The sequence below is a fragment of the Equus asinus genome, chromosome 5, assembly GCF_041296235.1.
Source record: "Equus asinus isolate D_3611 breed Donkey chromosome 5, EquAss-T2T_v2, whole genome shotgun sequence".
NCBI lineage: Eukaryota > Metazoa > Chordata > Mammalia > Perissodactyla > Equidae > Equus > Equus asinus.
This window is the reverse complement of record NC_091794.1, coordinates 101,536,944-101,553,656: the sequence shown is the minus strand read 5'-3', so window position 1 is coordinate 101,553,656 and position 16,713 is coordinate 101,536,944. Positions and strand designations below refer to the sequence as shown.

The window sequence follows — 16,713 nt, the reverse complement described above, 5'->3', positions numbered from 1 at the left end:
CAGGCTCTCCTCTCAGCAGCCTCCCCTTTCTCTTCCTAACACGTCTTCCATAACGGGGCATGAGCACCACACTGGGGGTCTGGAACCCTACCTTCTAGTCCCTTCTCTTCCGGGCCTCAGTTTCCCCAGTGGTGGAACGAGGGCGTGGGTTCAGTCACCTCTGACTTTCGCTCATCCTGAGCATTTACACACACCCACTCCTTTCCTCTTCTCATCATCCCCACTTTATAGACGTGGACAGAGGCAGTGGGAGGCCGAATCACTCCATCAAGGTCACATACCTAGTGAGTGGTGGCCTGGGATCTGGACCCAGGCTGCCTGGGCCCAGTGTCTATGGGCTAACCACCTCACCACGGCTTCATTGTGTTGCATCTCCTGATCAAGAACCGTCGCTGGCTCCCCATTACACAGGGATGAAGTGAAAATGAGCTTGTTACAGCCTGAGTTTGCGCTTGACCTTGTAAGGTTCCTCAGTGAAGACACCTTCCCCTCAGACGTGTCTCCTCCTTGTCCTGGGTTCGCCTGCCTTCCTCCAGGAGTCCTTCCCCGGACACCCCAGGCCACCCACTCCACCTGGCTCCATCCACCCATTTCCTGGGCCCTAATTTACCTTAATAATCCCTCTCCCCATCCTGGGCAGCTGGTTTTCCAAGCCTTTCCTATCAATTACTGCACTGAGCCTCACAGTGCCCGGGAGGGTGGCCAAACGGGTGTCATTATCCCACTTTACGGGCGGGATCACTGAGCCCAGGGAGGCTGGGCTATTTATCCAAGGTCACCTGGCTGATGTGCCACCCAGCCCGGTGTGGAACCTGACCCTGACTCTGGTCCTGGCACCGCCTGGGCTCCGGGCTTCTGCGGGCCGGTCGTGGGCAGGGGCGCGTCCCCTAGGGCGTCACCCAGGACCCGGCCCGGGGAGGTGCAGGGAGCTGGACTGAGATCGCCCAGACCCAGGGGCTGGGACCTGGGTGGGACTTTCCTACCAGAAGGACGACAAGGGTGCTCAGCTCCAGCTTGTGGATGCCTGGGGTCCAGGGAGCAGCTCGGGGTTAGGGGGGGAGTTCCACAAAACCTTTACAGGCTTCCCGGGGAGCTGGAGGCCGGGTGCCTCGGGGAGCGGACCTGAGGGTGGAGCTGAGGCTGCTCCTGGATATGAGGGGGCCCCTCATGCTGGTCTGTCTCCATGAGCCTCTGTCTTTCTGGCTCTCCAGCTCTCTGGGTCTCTCCATGTCTCTGTCTCCCTTGGTTTCTATGTCCCCATGCCTCTCTATCCAGATTCCGCATGTCCCCGATGGCCTGGCCCATCCATCCAGGACAACAGGACAGAGGGCACCACCAGCCCTGGAAATTACAGGCTTTGGGAGTAGAGTTGCCAGATAAAATCCAGAATGCCTAGTTAAATTTGAAATCTAGATAAACAATAATTTTTTGTCCAAGTATATCCCAAATATTGCCTGGGCCGCACTTGTATTGAAACAATTGTTTGTTGGTTATCTGAAACTCAAGTCCAGCTGGGTGTTCTTTATTCTTATTTGGTCAATCTGGCAGCCCTGCCTGGGAGGAGAGACTGGTGTGTCAGCCCGTCCCACCTGGCGAGGACGCCGGGCAGAGCCGTGCGCTGGGGTGCAAGCTGCCTGATGGAGCAGAGCTGGGCCTTGGTTCATTTCTCCTTTTATTAAAAAGCCACTTGGAGACGGGGGCCCCCTCATATCCAAGGAAGAGAGTGTTTTGGGGGCGGTCTGCTCTCCTCCGAGCAGACGAAGGAAGGGAGCGGGAATCTCTTCCCCATCCTGGGCCTCACTTTCCCCATATGTGCACAGGAGTGATAACGCCTCCACCGGGGCTGTGGTGAGGATTAGATGACCTGATGCTGGGCCTGCCGTGGTGGGAGGGCAGGGGATGGGGTCTCAGGGTTGCTCGTTGCTGTTATGACTCTTGGGAAAGGGGTGGATAAGAATGTGGATTCAGGAGCCAGAAGGCCTGGGTTTGGAACCCAGTCCTGTCACTTACTAGCTCCGTGACCTTGGACGGGTTCCTTAACCTCAGTTTCCCCATCTGTAAAATGGGGACAATGATAGACCTACTTCCCAGGGTTATTGCGAGGATTACATGACATGATACACACCAGGGAGCTCCGAGGGGGCTGGCACGCTGTTCTCCCCTTGGTGAGTGGCGCTGCTTCCTCCGGGAAGCCTTCTGGTTCTCCGGCTCACAGTGGCCTCTCCCTGTGTGGTCCTGCTGACCCCTGACCCTGTGACCCTGAGCCCCCTCTGGCTGCCGGGGCTGTGCTCTGTCCTCAGCTCCCCAGCAGGATCGAAGGCTCCAGGGCGGCGGAGAGAGAGGTGGGCATGTTTGCCTGAGCCCAGCAGCGCCCACATGTATGGTGGGCACCCCACAATCAGAAGGGGAACAGACTGATTTCACACGGGACTGCCAGACCAGCGGGAGCACGGGAAACACAGCCCCGGGGCCAGATGACATCACAGACTTTTTAACCCTATAATAATGCCTGGTCATTGGGCTGAATCTGGCCAGGTTTCCCAGGTGACACTACGGTGCCTCTGTGTCAGAGACCCAAGTGCAAACCTGGCTGTGCCATTTGATGCTCTGTGATCTCGGGCTTGTTACTTGACCTCTCTGAGCCTCAGTTTCTCACCTGTCAAATGGAGATGATACGGCTCCCTTTGCAGACTTGTAAGAATAAAAGAAGCTAGTAAATATAAGGTGCCTGGCACACAGGGAGCTCTCAACAAAATTTAATAAAACACGCGACTGGTCCTGACTTCCAGGGAGCTTGCAGTTCTGTTAGGAGGTAAAGAAACTCACAGAGGAAATGCTAGTGAACACAGAGTGCTGGAATGTGAGAATATGTATACATTTGTGGGGGGTTCAGATTTGACTCCCAGGAGCTTCCTGTGAGGCTCTGAGAGGCCGGGGTGGTCAGGGAAGGCTTCCTGGAGGAAGCAAGAGTTTGAGCCAAAGCTTGAGCATCTGAACAAGGGCTCCCCCCTCTAGCACTTTCCATGGCTCCCTGTTCTTCCCAGGTCGGTACCTGAGGGCACAGAGATGTTCGAGGTCTATGGGACCCCTGGTGTGGACATCTACATCTGTCGCAGCGTGGACAGGGGCCGGGAGCGCGCGGACACCAGGCGGTGGCACTTTGATGCTGGGTCAGAGATCATCGTGGTCATGAACTCTCCCAGCAACGACCTGAACGACAGTCACGTGAGTGGGTCCCCTGATCTGGGGTGGGGGGGGAGCGGGTCCAGTGCCCTCTTTCCCCAGAGTGCAGGGTAGCACGGTGGGTGAGCGCCTGGCCCTGGAGCTGACCAGCTCTGCAACTTACAAACACAAACTGCATGTCCTCTGCCACATCACGTCACCCCTTCGCCTCAGTTTCCCCATCTGTAGGCTGAGGGTTGATTACATGATCTCTGCCCCTCTTAATGTAGGAGAGAAAGCAAGGACCGGGGAGGGACGCCGCCTGGGGAGACCCTTTCCCCACGGTGCCTCGCCTTCCCCTAATCCACGCTCTTCCTGTCCCTGTTCCCTTCTCAGAGGCGTGATGGCCCCCTTCTCTGCTCTCTCTACTCACTCAGCTAGCAAGGGTGCAGCAGTGTTCTGGGCCCATGCAGGGAACATTTAACAAGTGCGAGAAATGGGGTGGCCTTTGAACTTGGCACAGGTGAGCCCCCTTAAAGGGCTGATGGGAACCGGGGCTTGGCAGGTGGGAGTGGCAGTTCCCGCTCCACGTCAGGAGCGATGCTTCGGGAAACTGGCTCTTCAGGTGCACTGACCACGTGCCGGGCTTGGAGCAGGCGTGACCTCAGCCAGCCCTCACAACGGTCCTGAGAGCCAGGGTCTGATCCTCATTTCACAAGCAGGCCACCAAGGTGCAGAGTAACTGCCCCAGGGCCACACAGCTAATCGGTAGGAGAGCTAGAATTCAATGCAGACCTGCCTGACCTGGGGGCAGTTTCCCTCCATCACGCCCACCTCTGTTCCCATCTGTGTATCTGAATCGAGCCTCCCCACTGAGCTCTGTGAGGCAGGTGGGGCAGGACTCAGTGAACCCATTTTACAGACAAGGACACTGAGACCAGCAAGGGGCATGGCTTACCGAAGTCACATGATCGAGTGAGTAGCACAGATGGTGAGGACGTGGACAGAGGCCCCAGGGCAGGGCAAGAGGACCAGTCAGCCTGTGAGGGCCCCCCCCACCCCGGGTGCCCTGCTGGGCTGGGGGCTGTGTGGACGCCTCTCCACCTTGACTTCCTTGGCCCTAAGTACTGCATTGAGGAGGGTCGAAGTGTCCCCCTCCACCTTCGGCCGGGATCCAGGTACTTGTGTCTGAGGTGAGCATCACTGCTGGGGCTTGACACATGGGGGTCAGTAACTGCAGCGTTTAGGGGCTCCCGGGACTGAAGGGTGAGTGGCCTCTGTAAGGTTCTGAATCTTCTGGCTGAGATGAGAGAGTTGAGGGACCCACATCAGGAGGGAGTATCCAACCAGAGAGACGTGGGTCAAAGGGGACTTTGCTGCGTCTGCCTCAAACTGCTTTGTCGTCATCCCCACCTTTGACACTTCTTGGGTAACTGCTGTGGGCCAGGCACTGTCCTGAGCACATTGCCTGTGTTCCTTCTTGAGTTCTCACAGCTTATAATCAACCCTGCAGCGTAGGAACTTTCATTATCCCCACTTTACAGCTGAGGAAACTGAGGCCCAGAGAGGACAGTCACTTCCCCAGGATATTCTCATGTGGTGCATCCACAGTGTGAGCTCTTACATGCTGCCACCTGCCCACCAGTCACAACAGCTGGTATTTCCTGGGCGCGTGCTATGGAATCAGGTGTCATTTCTAAGCTGCACTACAGTCCTCGGAGGCGGGGACCTGCAGGGTCCCTGTTTTGCAGATGAGGAAATGGAGGCAGCTCAGAGAGGTGAAGGGTCTTGGCCAAGGTCACAGGACCCAGAGGTGCTGGGCTCAAGTCCAGGCCTGTCTGGATCCCACGGATGAGAGCGTGTCTCCAAACCCTGCCCAGGCCAGCTCCTCATTTTACAAATGGTGAGACTGAGACCCAAAGGGGAGCGGGGGCTCATCAACATCTCACAGGGGTCATCGGCCGCACTGGGACCCGGCTCTCCAGGGAACCCCTCCCAAATGATTGCCATTTTACAGATGGGCCAACTGAGACATGCGAAAAAATGGCAGAGAGAAGGCCAAAGGAAGAGCTGCGTTGATAAAGGCCGAGCTGATAGGGCACAGAGGCTCCTGCCATCTCCTCCGCTCCTTGGCAGATCCTCTAAGGCCTGTCTTTTGGGGTGGGGGCCCTTGGCTTCGGCGACATGACCCTGGGCCGGTCTCTCTGCAGGTTCAGATTTCCTACCACTCCAGCCGTGAGTCCTTGCCCCTGGCCTACGCTGTGCTCTACCTCACCTGTGTTGGTAAGTCGGGGCCCTGCTGAGGGTGTGAGCAGGCGCTTCGGCCGGGCATGGTGGGGAGTGGTTGGGAATGACGGTGAACAAGGGTCTTTTTATAAAAATCAACTGGTTTTATATTTGAAATTAAAGTAAGAAGTGCACATTTAAAAAAATTCAAACAGGGCCAGCCCCAGTGGCCTGGTGGTTAAGTTTGGCACGCTCCGCTTCGGCCGCCTGGGTTGGGTTCCCAGGTGTGGACCTACACCACTCATCTGGCAGTGGCCGTGCTGTGGCAGGGGCTCACACACACAAAAAAGAAGATTGATAGCGGATGTTAGCTCAGGGTGAATCTTCCTCAGCAAAAAATAGAAATAAATAAATAAATAAAAATAAAGTTGAACAAGTACCAAAGAGTCTACATTGAAAGGTAAACCTCCTTCCCTCCAACCCAAGACTCCCAGTTCCCTGGACCCAGCACCCTTCTAGCCCAGAGATAAGCTGTGCTGACACATGTAGAGCTGTGGACACCTGTATATTCATTCTCCCCTTTTGTAAGCAAATTGAAGCATATAAAGACATGGAACTGGACCTTGCTTTTTCCAACTTAAATTTTTTCTGCCAGTTCTTCACAAATTGGTATATAAACTCCATGCAGGATGGCTCAGATCTTGGAACCGTCAGACAGGAAATGTAAAGTAACCAAGATTAATATGTTAAAGGATCTGGAGGAAAAGGTGGATAACATGCTTGAACAGATGGGGAATTTCAACAGAGAAATGACAACTGTAAGAAAGAGTCAACGGGGCCAGCCCAGTGGCACAGCGGTTAAGTGCACACGTTCAGCTTTGGTGGCCCAGGGTTCGCCGGTTTGGATCCCAGGTGCGGACATGGCACTGCTTATCAAGCCATGATGTGGAAGGCGTCCCACATATAAAGTAGAGGAAGATGGGCACGGATGTTAGCTCAGGGCCAGTCTTCCTCAGCAAAAAGAGGAGGATTGGCAGCAGTTAGCTCATGGCTAATCTTCCTCAAAAAAAAAAAAAAAGAGTCAAATGGAAATGCTATAAATAAAAATCATGGTAACAGAGATCAAAGCTGCTTTTGATGGGTTTATAGATAGTCTTGACACAGCGGAAGAAAGAATCAGTGAACTTGAAGAGAGGGCGGCAGAAGTTACCCAAACTGAAACACACAGACGAAAAAAGAGTAAGAGAAACAAAAATCCAGAACGGAGATCCACGAGCTCTGGGGCAGCGTCAGTCTAAACTCAATGCCATTCTCATCAAAATCCCAACGTGGCTTTTTAATAGAACTTTCTAGAGCTGACCCTAAAAGCCACGTAGAAGAGCAAAAGACAAGAACGGCCAAGACAATTTTGAGGAAGAACACGATGGAGGGACTCATAGTACCAGATATGAGTAATTTTTTCAAGCTGTAGTACGTGAGGCAGTGTGAAACTGGCACAGGGCTAAATTTAGACCACAGGAACCAATAGAGAACCCGGACATAGACCCACGCTCACGTGGTTATCACGTCAGAATCAGTGGACTGGAGCCCTGCCTCCTACCATGGTCAAAAATAAACTTCAGATGGGTTAAAATCTTAAGCTGACTATCAAAATTTTAAAGCTTTTAGAAGAGAATATCTTTGCAACCTCAGTGTAGTCGAGGTTTTCTTTAACCCAGCAAAAAAAAAACAAAACCCACAGACCATAAGGGGAAAGATTGATAAATTAGACTGTATTAAAATTTAAAACTTCTGTGTAACAGAGGACTAGTCAAAAGTCAAGCTCTGAACTGGGAGAAGAAATTTGTGAGGCGTGTAGCTGACTCGGTGCATACAGATTATGGAAAACTCAATCAATAAAAAAATACAGCAAATGAACAGAAATGGGCAGAAAATATGAACAAGCAATCCACAGAAGAGAAAGCCCCAATGATCAGAACCCGAATGAAAAGATGCTTCACTGACCTTGTGTTGCCAAGGATGCTGGGGGGCTCCTTGCACCCTGGTGGGCGTTTGCATTGGTCCCAGCACTTGGAGAATAATGAGCAAGACGGTTGGAAATGCTCTCTCTGCAGGAGGCGTTTTTAGAAGCAGAACTGCTGGGTTATAGAGAACGTACGTTTGAAATTTTGATAGATTTTGCCAAATTGCTCTCCCAAAAGACCGTACCCCTTTGTACACCTGCCAACAGTGCACAGGAGTGCCTGGCCGACACTGTGCATCATCAGCCTTTTCCATTTGTGTCAGTTGGAGAGGCTGGCGTCTCATTGTTGCTTTAATTTGCCTTCCTTTAGTTAGGACCGAGGTTGGGGATCTCCTCTCTTCCCCTCCCTGAACACACACACCCTTGTTCATTGGAAAATACTCAGACAGACAAGTGTGTAAAGCCTTATGTTATATATAAGTGTAAGTGTGTACACACACGTTAGTGAATAGCTACAAAGCCAGCAGTTGAGCAGCCATCACCCAGGTCAAGAAACAGAACATGACCAGCACCCCAAGATCCCCCCGCCATGCCCCTCTCTGATCATAACCCCTCCGTCCCCTAGAGGTAACCACTATCTTGTGATAGTGTTTCCTTGCTTTTTAGAATGGCTTTATCATCCGAATATGCATACCCAAATAGTACAGACTGCTTTTGCCTACCTTTGAGCTCTCTATGGGTGGGGTCATACTGCGCATGTCTTCTTAGGGGCTGGCCTCTTCTGACCCGCCTTGTGTTTGTGCGATTCATCCACGTGTGGCATGGCGGTTGGGTATCTTTTCACGTGTCTAAAAATCACTTCAAATTCCTCCTTTCTCTCTGCCATTTGTGCTGTAAAATCTCCCACGCTTCCTAGAGAGAAACAGTAAGAAGGTAGGTTGGGGGCTGGAATTTGGGGAGGGGGAGATCGTGCTGAGGCTCAGGGAGGCCCCACAGCCAGGAGGTACCAGAACCCAGATTCACATCCATGTGTGTCTGATCCTGAAGTCCAGGCTCCCCATCCCCTCCCAAGGAGAGGAGGCAGCTTCGTCCAGACCAAGAATGTCCAGGGCGACCTGGGCTCCACAAGGCGTCCCCAGACAGCAAGGGCCATAGGGATGTGGAAGAAGGAGGGGTCAGGGAGGGCTTCCTGGAGGGGGCAGCATTTGACCTGGGCCTTTGCTCTGACCCTGCTTCCTCCTCTAGGCCTCTTTCCCCAGCCCAAGCAGAGAGGCTCCAGATGCCCCCACCTCTAGGCAATGTCTTCTTGGAAATGACTTCCCTCTTCCCAGCCCCAGATGGCCTGAGATCTAAACTGTAGAGACCACGGCCTGTGCTGGGCTCCTGGGCACCCTGTAGTGACCTACCCTCTTCCCGCCCCTTGCAGACATCTCTCTGGATTGCGACCTGAACTGTGAGGGCAGGCAGGACAGGAGCTTCGTCGACAAGGTAGGGCATCTCTGCCTGGGCCCAGAAGAGTTTGGAGCTGCTCTAGGCTGGGTTAAGAGGGCGAGGCCTTTACAGGTATCCTCCTGCCACCCAGCTCATGCCGAGGTCAGGGGAGCCAAACGGGAACCCGGCGTGGCTGGGGGGGTCTTCTTTCCCCAGGAGAACTATGGAGCACACTCGTGCCCAGCCCTGGGCTAGGCCTTGCTTGATGGGAAAAGTCCTTCTGGGCTTGGAAGCGAGGTCGGGCGTCAGCAAACTTTCTGTTAGAGCAGGATAGTAAGTAGCTTAGGCTTTGTGAGCCGTACTGTCTGTGTTGCAACTACTCGATTCTGCCAGGGTCGTGTGAAAGAGCTGTAGCCAATACAGAAACAAGTGGATGAGACCGTGTTCCAATAAAACTTTATTTACAAAACAGGCAGTGGGCCGGATTGGGCCCGCGGGCCGTGGGGTGCCAACCCCCGATCTAAGTGAAAGGGGAAATCTACCAAGTGTGAAACTGTCCAAGAACTTTAGGCTGAATTGTGGTGGCACTTAATACATTGGGAGTTCAGAGGAGAAAGTCAAGGTGGGCTGCATGAGCGAGGAAGACGTCCCCTGAAGTCCGCTTGAGCTGGGCTCTAAAGCAATGCAAGAGGGAGGGCATTCCAGGTGGAGGGGACAGCAGAAGCCAAGGCCTGGCCGGAAGAGCAGATCTTATCATCAGGCAGCTGCCTATTGAGAAAGAGGACATTGGCTGGAGACATATCGCTGTCAGCTAAGAAAGGCGGCCCTGTAGTTTGAACTTGATGGTGTGGGCGGTAGGGAGCCAGTACCATTTCTTGGGCAGGAGGGGCTTCAGTGAGAGTGGACCTACCCTCACAGGGTAGCGTGAAGAGGAGGAGATGGGGCTGGGAGGCTGTGGGGGAGGGAGGCATAGGTCTGATCTGAGCCCCCATCACAGCTATGCTTTGCCATTGGCAGCGGCAGTGGGTCTGGGGGCCTGGTGGGTATGGAGCCATCCTGCTGGTGAACTGCGACAAGGACAATCTGAACTGTGATGAGCGAGACAACTGTGACCAGCACGTGCACTGCCTGCAAGGTGAGGGGGGTGGGGCAGCCCCTGTCCGTGGGTGTTCAGGGTCACTGCTCAGCTAGCCACAGGGATTCCTACCCATGGCACGGCTCTGAAGGCAGAGCTCAGGACCTGAGTGCCAGCTCCCGGACATACCTCGACATTCCTCAAAACCTGCCTCAGGCTGGCAGTTGCCCCCCCATATCCACAGTGCCCACAGGCACTCACATGCCAGGGCAGGACTCTGGAAATGAGCTGACTCACCTTTCTCTGCCTCCAGTGGAGCAGAGGATGCTAACATTATGTGAGCACCTGCTATGTGCCTGGTCTGTTCCCAGAATTCTCATTTAATCGTCCAAGTCGGAGGGGAGGGGAGCATCACCCCAATTTAGAGACGAGAACATTGAGGCTCAGACATCAGGAGACCCCCCCCACCCACCCCGGATGTCTCCTGTCTGTGGCAGACCCAAGGCTCCCTATTCCAACCCCAAATCCGGCCCTCCCCCCCCCCCGCCCCCCGCCAAGGTGCCTCTGGCTGGTGTTTCAGGAACACCACATTCTATTAAGTGCATTCCAAACCGCGTGCAGCAGCCCCGTGAAGAACGCTCGCGGTCCCCGGGGGGGGAGAGCCAGGAGCTTACGCACGAGGCGCTCACAGCTGCTCCGAAGGGCGCATAAATGTCCCTCGTTCCAGAGATGGAACGCTGAGGCTCGGGGAGGAGGGGCCCACCCAGGGTCAACAGTGCGTGATGCTGGGCTGGGGCTGGAGCCCCCATCTGCCTGCTGCCCAGGTGGCCTTGTTCCCCCTCACACCTCGCGAGCACCTGTCGTGTGCCAGGCACGGGGCTGGCTGCTCCGCGCTTCCTGTTTCTCTGGGCAGACGAGGAAGCGCGGGCCCAGCCGGCTGTGAGGTGGCTCACCGCATCACACACGTCCAGACTTCGTGGTTGGCTATTGAGGGTTTCCAGTGTTTTAACAGGGTGGGCAGAGCTGGGGCCCGAGGACCCAGGTCTTGGCACCCTCTGCCCTGGGGAGGGCGGCAGGCCGGAGGAGGAGATGCGCGGGTGTCAGAGGCCCCCTGAGTGGCCGCCCTGTGTCTGGCTCCGCAGACCTGGAAGACATGTCCGTCATGGTCCTGCGCACCCAAGGCCCCGCTGCCCTCTTTGATGACCACAGACTTGTCCTCCACACCTCCAGCTATGACGCCCAGCGGGCACGGGTCTTCCACGCCTGCGGTGAGTTCGTGCCCATCCCCCACCCTGTGCTGCCAGCGGGGCCTCAGTTTCCCCACCTTGGGTTGGAGGGCAGGCTCTGCCCAGGCTCCCGAGCTGTCTTGGGGGTCAGAGGAAGAACAGTCAGATGTGAGAGCTCTGGGACTGGTCATCTGGGACAGCCATGGCCTGAGGCGGTTTTATGGGATAAATGAATTTGAAAAATATATTTTAAGCACCTTTAGAAATTTTTATTATCAAAACTTTCAAACAAACACAAAAGTAGAGAGAACAGCGTAGCGAACCCCCATGTGCCAACCACTCAGACTCAAGGATTGTCCCTACTCTGCCTGGCTGGCTTCATTGCTCCCTCTGTTTCCTGAAGTGTTTTGTTTTTTTTTTTTTTTTGAGGAAGATTAGCCCTGAGCTAACTGCTGCCAATCCTCTCTTTGCTGAGGAAGACTGGCCCTGAGCTAACATCCGTGCCCATCTTCCTCTACTTTATATGTGGGACACCTACCACAGCATGGCTTGCCAAGCAGTGCCATGTCCACACCCGGGATCCAAACCAGCGAACCCCAGGCCGCTGAAGCGGAACGTGCGCACTTAACTGCTGCGCCACAGGGCCGGTCCCTCCTGAAGTTTTTTAAGGCCAGTCTCAGACCCCAGGGCTCTTCGCTCCGACATAATTCCGACCACAGCCTTACATTGCCACTGCCTTAGCCTATGTACAAGCTGGGATCGGAAACACCTTTAAAAATACAAAAGTACACAAGTAATGAGACGCTCATTTTTAAAAGACCAAACAGTATAGACGCACATAAAGTAGAAATGCGAGTTCTCTATCCCCACCCCGAGCGTCTTCAAATGTGCTCACCGTTAACAACTTGGTGTGCGTTCCTCCTGACCTTTTCTGTAAACACTAAGAGTGTGTGTGTACACACTCTGCTTTCCAAACTTTTTCTTTCCTTGAATTATATGCCCTGTGCATGTTTCTGTGTGTTTCCGTAGCTGCGCGTCCTTCTTTTCCGCAGCTGCGTAGTACTCCAAAGCGTGGAGGTGAGGAACTTGTCTGGTCCCCTGAACACGCAGTGGTCTGCAGTGTTATGATTTCCAACAACACACCTTGAGGGCAGGGACCGTGCTCACGGCTGTACCTGAGTCCAGCACCACGCCTCGTGGGTGCCTTGTAGGTGCTCAGGGAGCATTTGTTCAATGAATGAATGAATGGCCAGTGGACAGCCTTGTACATGTATTTTGTAGGAAAGATCCCTAGGAGTGGAGTTGCGGGTTAGGGGCGAACATCACCTTGTCAGATGCCGCCAATTGCCCTCCGAAGGATCTGAACGCCAACCTCAGAAGGCAATGCCCTTCCCCCGCCTTGCCCACACCGGGTATTAAGCATCTTTCCCTCCTTTGCCTGTGGGAGGTGAGAGGTGGGAGTTGTGGTCCGGCTTACAATTTCTGGTGAGGCTGCACAGCTCTTCCTGCATCCCTCACGCGTCTCAGGCCCACCAGGGAGTCACGGCTGCCCCTTTCGTCCCCTCCCAGGGCCCGAGGACTCGTGTGAGGCCTACAGGCACGTGCTGGGCCAGGACAAGCTGTCCTACGAGGTGCCCCGCTTCCACGGGGACGAGGAGCACTTCTTCGTCGAGGGCCTCTCCTTCCCCGACGCTGGCTTCACGGGCCTCATCTCCTTCCACGTCACCCTGCTGGACGACTCCAACGAGGTAGGGGGTGGCCAGGGCAGGGAGGGCACCGCCGGTGTGAAAGACCCCAGACCTCTGGACCGCCCCGTCGGTGCCTCTCCAGAAACCAAGAAGCAGGCAGCTGGCTCAAGGCCCTCTGTGGTCCTTGAGCCACCCAGGCCTCTGGACTCCGAGGTCAGTGCTCTCCCTGCTCTGGTCTTCCCCCGCAGGATTTCTCTGAATCCCCGATCTTCACTGACACCGTGGTGTTCCGTGTGGCGCCCTGGATTATGACGCCCAGCACGCTGCCGCCCCTGGAGGTGTACGTGTGCCGGTGAGTGTGGGGGCACCAGGTGTCCTCCTGACCCTGCTGGTGCCTCTGGCCCCCAGGCCTGGCTCTGTCCTGAGCCGCTCTCCCCGGGCTTGTCCGCAGTGTGAGGAACAACACGTGTTTCGTGGACGCAGTGGCGGAGCTGGTCAGGAAGGCTGGCTGCAAGCTGACCATCTGCCCGCAGACGGAGAACCGCAATGACCGCTGGATCCAGGTACCAGGGCCGCCGGGTGGCCCCCAGCCGGACACCGTCCTGGAGGGAGAAGCTGGCCTATTCCAGCGGGGGATGCTGCTGGGGATCATCCAGGAGGACCGGGGGCTGCGATCGTCCTCCCCACGGCAGTGATCTTTCTAATTCTAGACGTAGAGCCCTCCCTCTCTCCAGAACTTTCTAGAACCCAGGGACACACTGACACTGGGTTCGACACCCATTCACCCACAGGATCTGGACTAAGCGCCGGGCTGGGCCGGAGGGGGATGGCAGAGGTCGAGGCACCCACCCCTGGCCATCAAAGGCCTGGACCAGTGGTTCTCAAGGGACATTTGGCAGTAGCTGGAGATGTTTCTGGTCGTCACGCTGAGGGTGGTGGTGCCACTGGCTTCCAGTTGGTAGAGACCAGGGATGCAGCTAAACATCCCAGGGTGCATAGGACAGCCCCACGACAAAGGATTATCTGGCCCCGAAGGCCAATCGTGCCGAGGAGGTGAAGCCGTGATGTGGTGGATGATGGAGACCCCCGACTCGGACGGTCTCAGGTGGGGCAGGGTGCTGGCAGAGTGGCAGCAGGGTTTGGAGCCGGGCGCTGTCACCTCTGTCTCGGGGTCAGTGGAGACTGCCAGGAGGAAGGGCATCCGAGCTGGACCAGATCTGGCAAACGGACGGATGATAACTCGGTCATTCACTGAGTGCCTGCTGCGGGCCACGCACAGCATCACTGCATCTTCCTGACTATTCCCCGTCGATGCCCCCATAACGAAGGAGCTCTCAGGGGGGCAAATGCCAGGGCCAGAGCTGGTCAGGGCCGTGCTGGGGCTCAGTGGTTGGTGGGTCTGGCAGAGGATCAGCATGAGCGATGGCCAGAGGTGGGAGGCATTAGAAAGAATGTTGCCTGTTCTCTTTGACCAGGGCCAAGGCTCCGTGCAGGGCAAGAGCTGAGGTGGGAGGCCTTGGATGCTAAGCCAAGGAGCTTTCATTTCAGCTGGAGGTTTGTCCAGTGAGGTGGTCAGGGCAGGACTTGAGTGAGACAGGCTGGGTTTGGATCCTGGCTGTGCCACCGACTAGCTGTGTGCCCTTGAACAAATAACTAGACCTCTCTGTTCCTCACTTTCCTCACCCGTAACATGGGGTGAGAATAGTGCCTCCACCTAGGGGTGTCATGAGGATTAGTGGAGTGAATATTTGTAAAGGGCTGGGCCAGGCGCACCGCAGTGAGCTTCTCGTTGGGTATATAGTTCATCACTGCAGGGCCAGCTTTGCCTCCCGAGCCAGAGCGGGCAGGACTGCGCTGGGCGTGTTAACAGGTCTAAGGGGGAGGCACAGCTGTACCTCCTCAGGTCCCCTCAGCCCTGTCCAGCCGTCAACCCCTCATGACCACACGTGGAAGCTGGAGGTGCTGGCTGATGCCCAGCAGCCTGTTTGTCCAACTCAGACCACCCTGAGCTCCTCTCTGCATCCACTCTGCCCTGGCCCAGCACGGGGACACCCCTGAGGTCACGTCCATGTTCTCGTTCTTTCCTGACCTGTCTTGCTGTCTTGCTGTCAAGGCAAGTGGACCCCGTCTCTGAGCCTCCAGCCCGTCCCCCAGCCAGCAGGCATGAGGACCCCCGCCCTCCCCCCGCCCTGGGCCCCAGAAGGCCTGAGGCGGAGGTCCCCTGAACAGTCGTCCCGGAGCGCTCGGGGCCAGGCAGGGGAGCGGGTGACATCCGCAGCGCGGCGTCTCTCTCGTTGCAGGACGAAATGGAGCTGGGCTACATCCAGGCGCCGCACAAAACCTTTCCCGTGGTCTTCGACTCCCCCAGGAACGGGGAGCTGCAGGACTTCCCCTACAAAAGGATCCTGGTGAGTGGGCGGCCGCAGCGCCCGAGGGCCAGCGGACGTCACCCGAGAGCCACGCCAGGAACCGCGTTCCCTCCGGACAGGGGCGGAGCTGCCAGATGGAGACAGGAGATGCCCAGTTAGATTCGAATTCCAGCGAAGCAGGGAGTAACGTTTTAGTATAAGTGTGTCCCAAACATTGCCCGGGACATCCTTTGACTCAAAACATATTTGTTGTTTGTCTGAAATGTACATTTAACTGGGCATCCTATATCTTTATTATAAATCTGGCCGCCTTAGACGGGGGAGGCAGGATCGCAGAGCCAGTAAGAACATGGGCCTTGGAGTCAGAACAACCTGGCTCTCACTCATGTGCTGTGTGACCTTGCATGAGTCACTTCCCCTCTCTGAGCCTCAGTTTCTTCATCAGTAGAAATGGTATTTTAGCCCAGGCCTCACAGGTGTTTGTGAGGCTTCTCCATGCACACATGGAGGGAGTGTAGCACACAGTTAGCTGGTAGTATTATTGGGAATAAAATAAAGAGGGTGTCTCAAGGGATGCCTGGAGGAAAGAGGGGAGACTGCTTCGTGCTGTGGAGGGTGGAAGGCCTCTCCAGCCCGCCGCTGGGCACACAGGTGGTCCAAGCTCTCCCCCGGCCCTCAGTGCTGCCTGAGCTCTTGCTAAGAGACGGCCCTGGGGAAGTCCCTCCTTTTCGAGTCGAAGGCCTGAGGCTCCGAGGCCAGCGCCAGGCTCTTGGCTCCCAGGGCCGGCCGCTCTGGAGCAGCCACATCCCTGCCTGGGGCTGCAGGTGGCAGGAAGGCCGAGCACAGGGTCGAGGGTGGCCGTGGCCTTGGGCTCCGTGTCGGATGGGGAGCAGCCAGGGCCCTCCCTGCTGTCTCCCTGTGACCTGGGACTGACCTGCTCTCATACGGCGGCACCGCCAGGCGGCCCTTGTGCTTCCCGACGGCCCCGTGCACGCCCGCGGGGGTGCGGGAAACGTCGCATCCGTCAGATCCCCATCTTTGACTCGGCGTTTCCATCTGAAGAGTGGGTGACCATCCCGCCCCATCTTTAGGGAGCCCAGAGGCCAGCGAGTTGGTTCAAGCTCTTCCTGGTGAGCACCTCCCCGCCCCAGCCTGACTCAGTTTCCCCTACCAGGGTCCAGATTTCGGCTATGTGACTCGGGAACCACGAGACAGCTCTGTGAGTGGCCTGGACTCCTTTGGAAACCTGGAGGTCAGCCCCCCCGTGGTGGCCAACGGGAAGGAGTACCCCCTGGGCAGGATCCTCATCGGGGGCAACCTGCCTGGGTAAGAGGGGAGCAGGGAGAGGTGTTCCTGGGGCAGAGGCTGACGGTGGGGGTGGTGACGGTGGCTTCGGGGCTGGGGGATGAGGGGCCCCTCCACTCCTTGAAGAGAATCAGAAAGAAGCAGTGATGACATTGTGGTCGTGGCAGTGGTGGTGGCGGGAGCTGTCGAAACTGTCACTTATCTCAGGGGGTTTGAGAAGGCCAGAGTGAGCAGGGACCTAAGCCATCATGCAGTCCAACCCTTTCAT

General features: G+C 56.0%; 1 protein-coding gene across 1 annotated transcript in view; it reads left to right on the top strand.

Annotated features, from left to right (window-relative positions):
- Positions 1–16,713, top strand: part of PADI3 (peptidyl arginine deiminase 3) — a 31,736-nt gene that overhangs the window by 5,889 nt on the left and 9,134 nt on the right. Inside the window, exons 2-11 of the mRNA XM_014836179.3 lie at positions 3,045–3,225; positions 5,373–5,445; positions 8,778–8,839; positions 9,800–9,917; positions 11,000–11,125; positions 12,653–12,831; positions 13,020–13,123; positions 13,223–13,334; positions 15,072–15,179; positions 16,315–16,466. Of these exons, the coding sequence (XP_014691665.3) occupies positions 3,045–3,225; positions 5,373–5,445; positions 8,778–8,839; positions 9,800–9,917; positions 11,000–11,125; positions 12,653–12,831; positions 13,020–13,123; positions 13,223–13,334; positions 15,072–15,179; positions 16,315–16,466 (1,215 nt within the window). The remainder of the gene's footprint in view (positions 1–3,044; positions 3,226–5,372; positions 5,446–8,777; positions 8,840–9,799; positions 9,918–10,999; positions 11,126–12,652; positions 12,832–13,019; positions 13,124–13,222; positions 13,335–15,071; positions 15,180–16,314; positions 16,467–16,713) is intronic.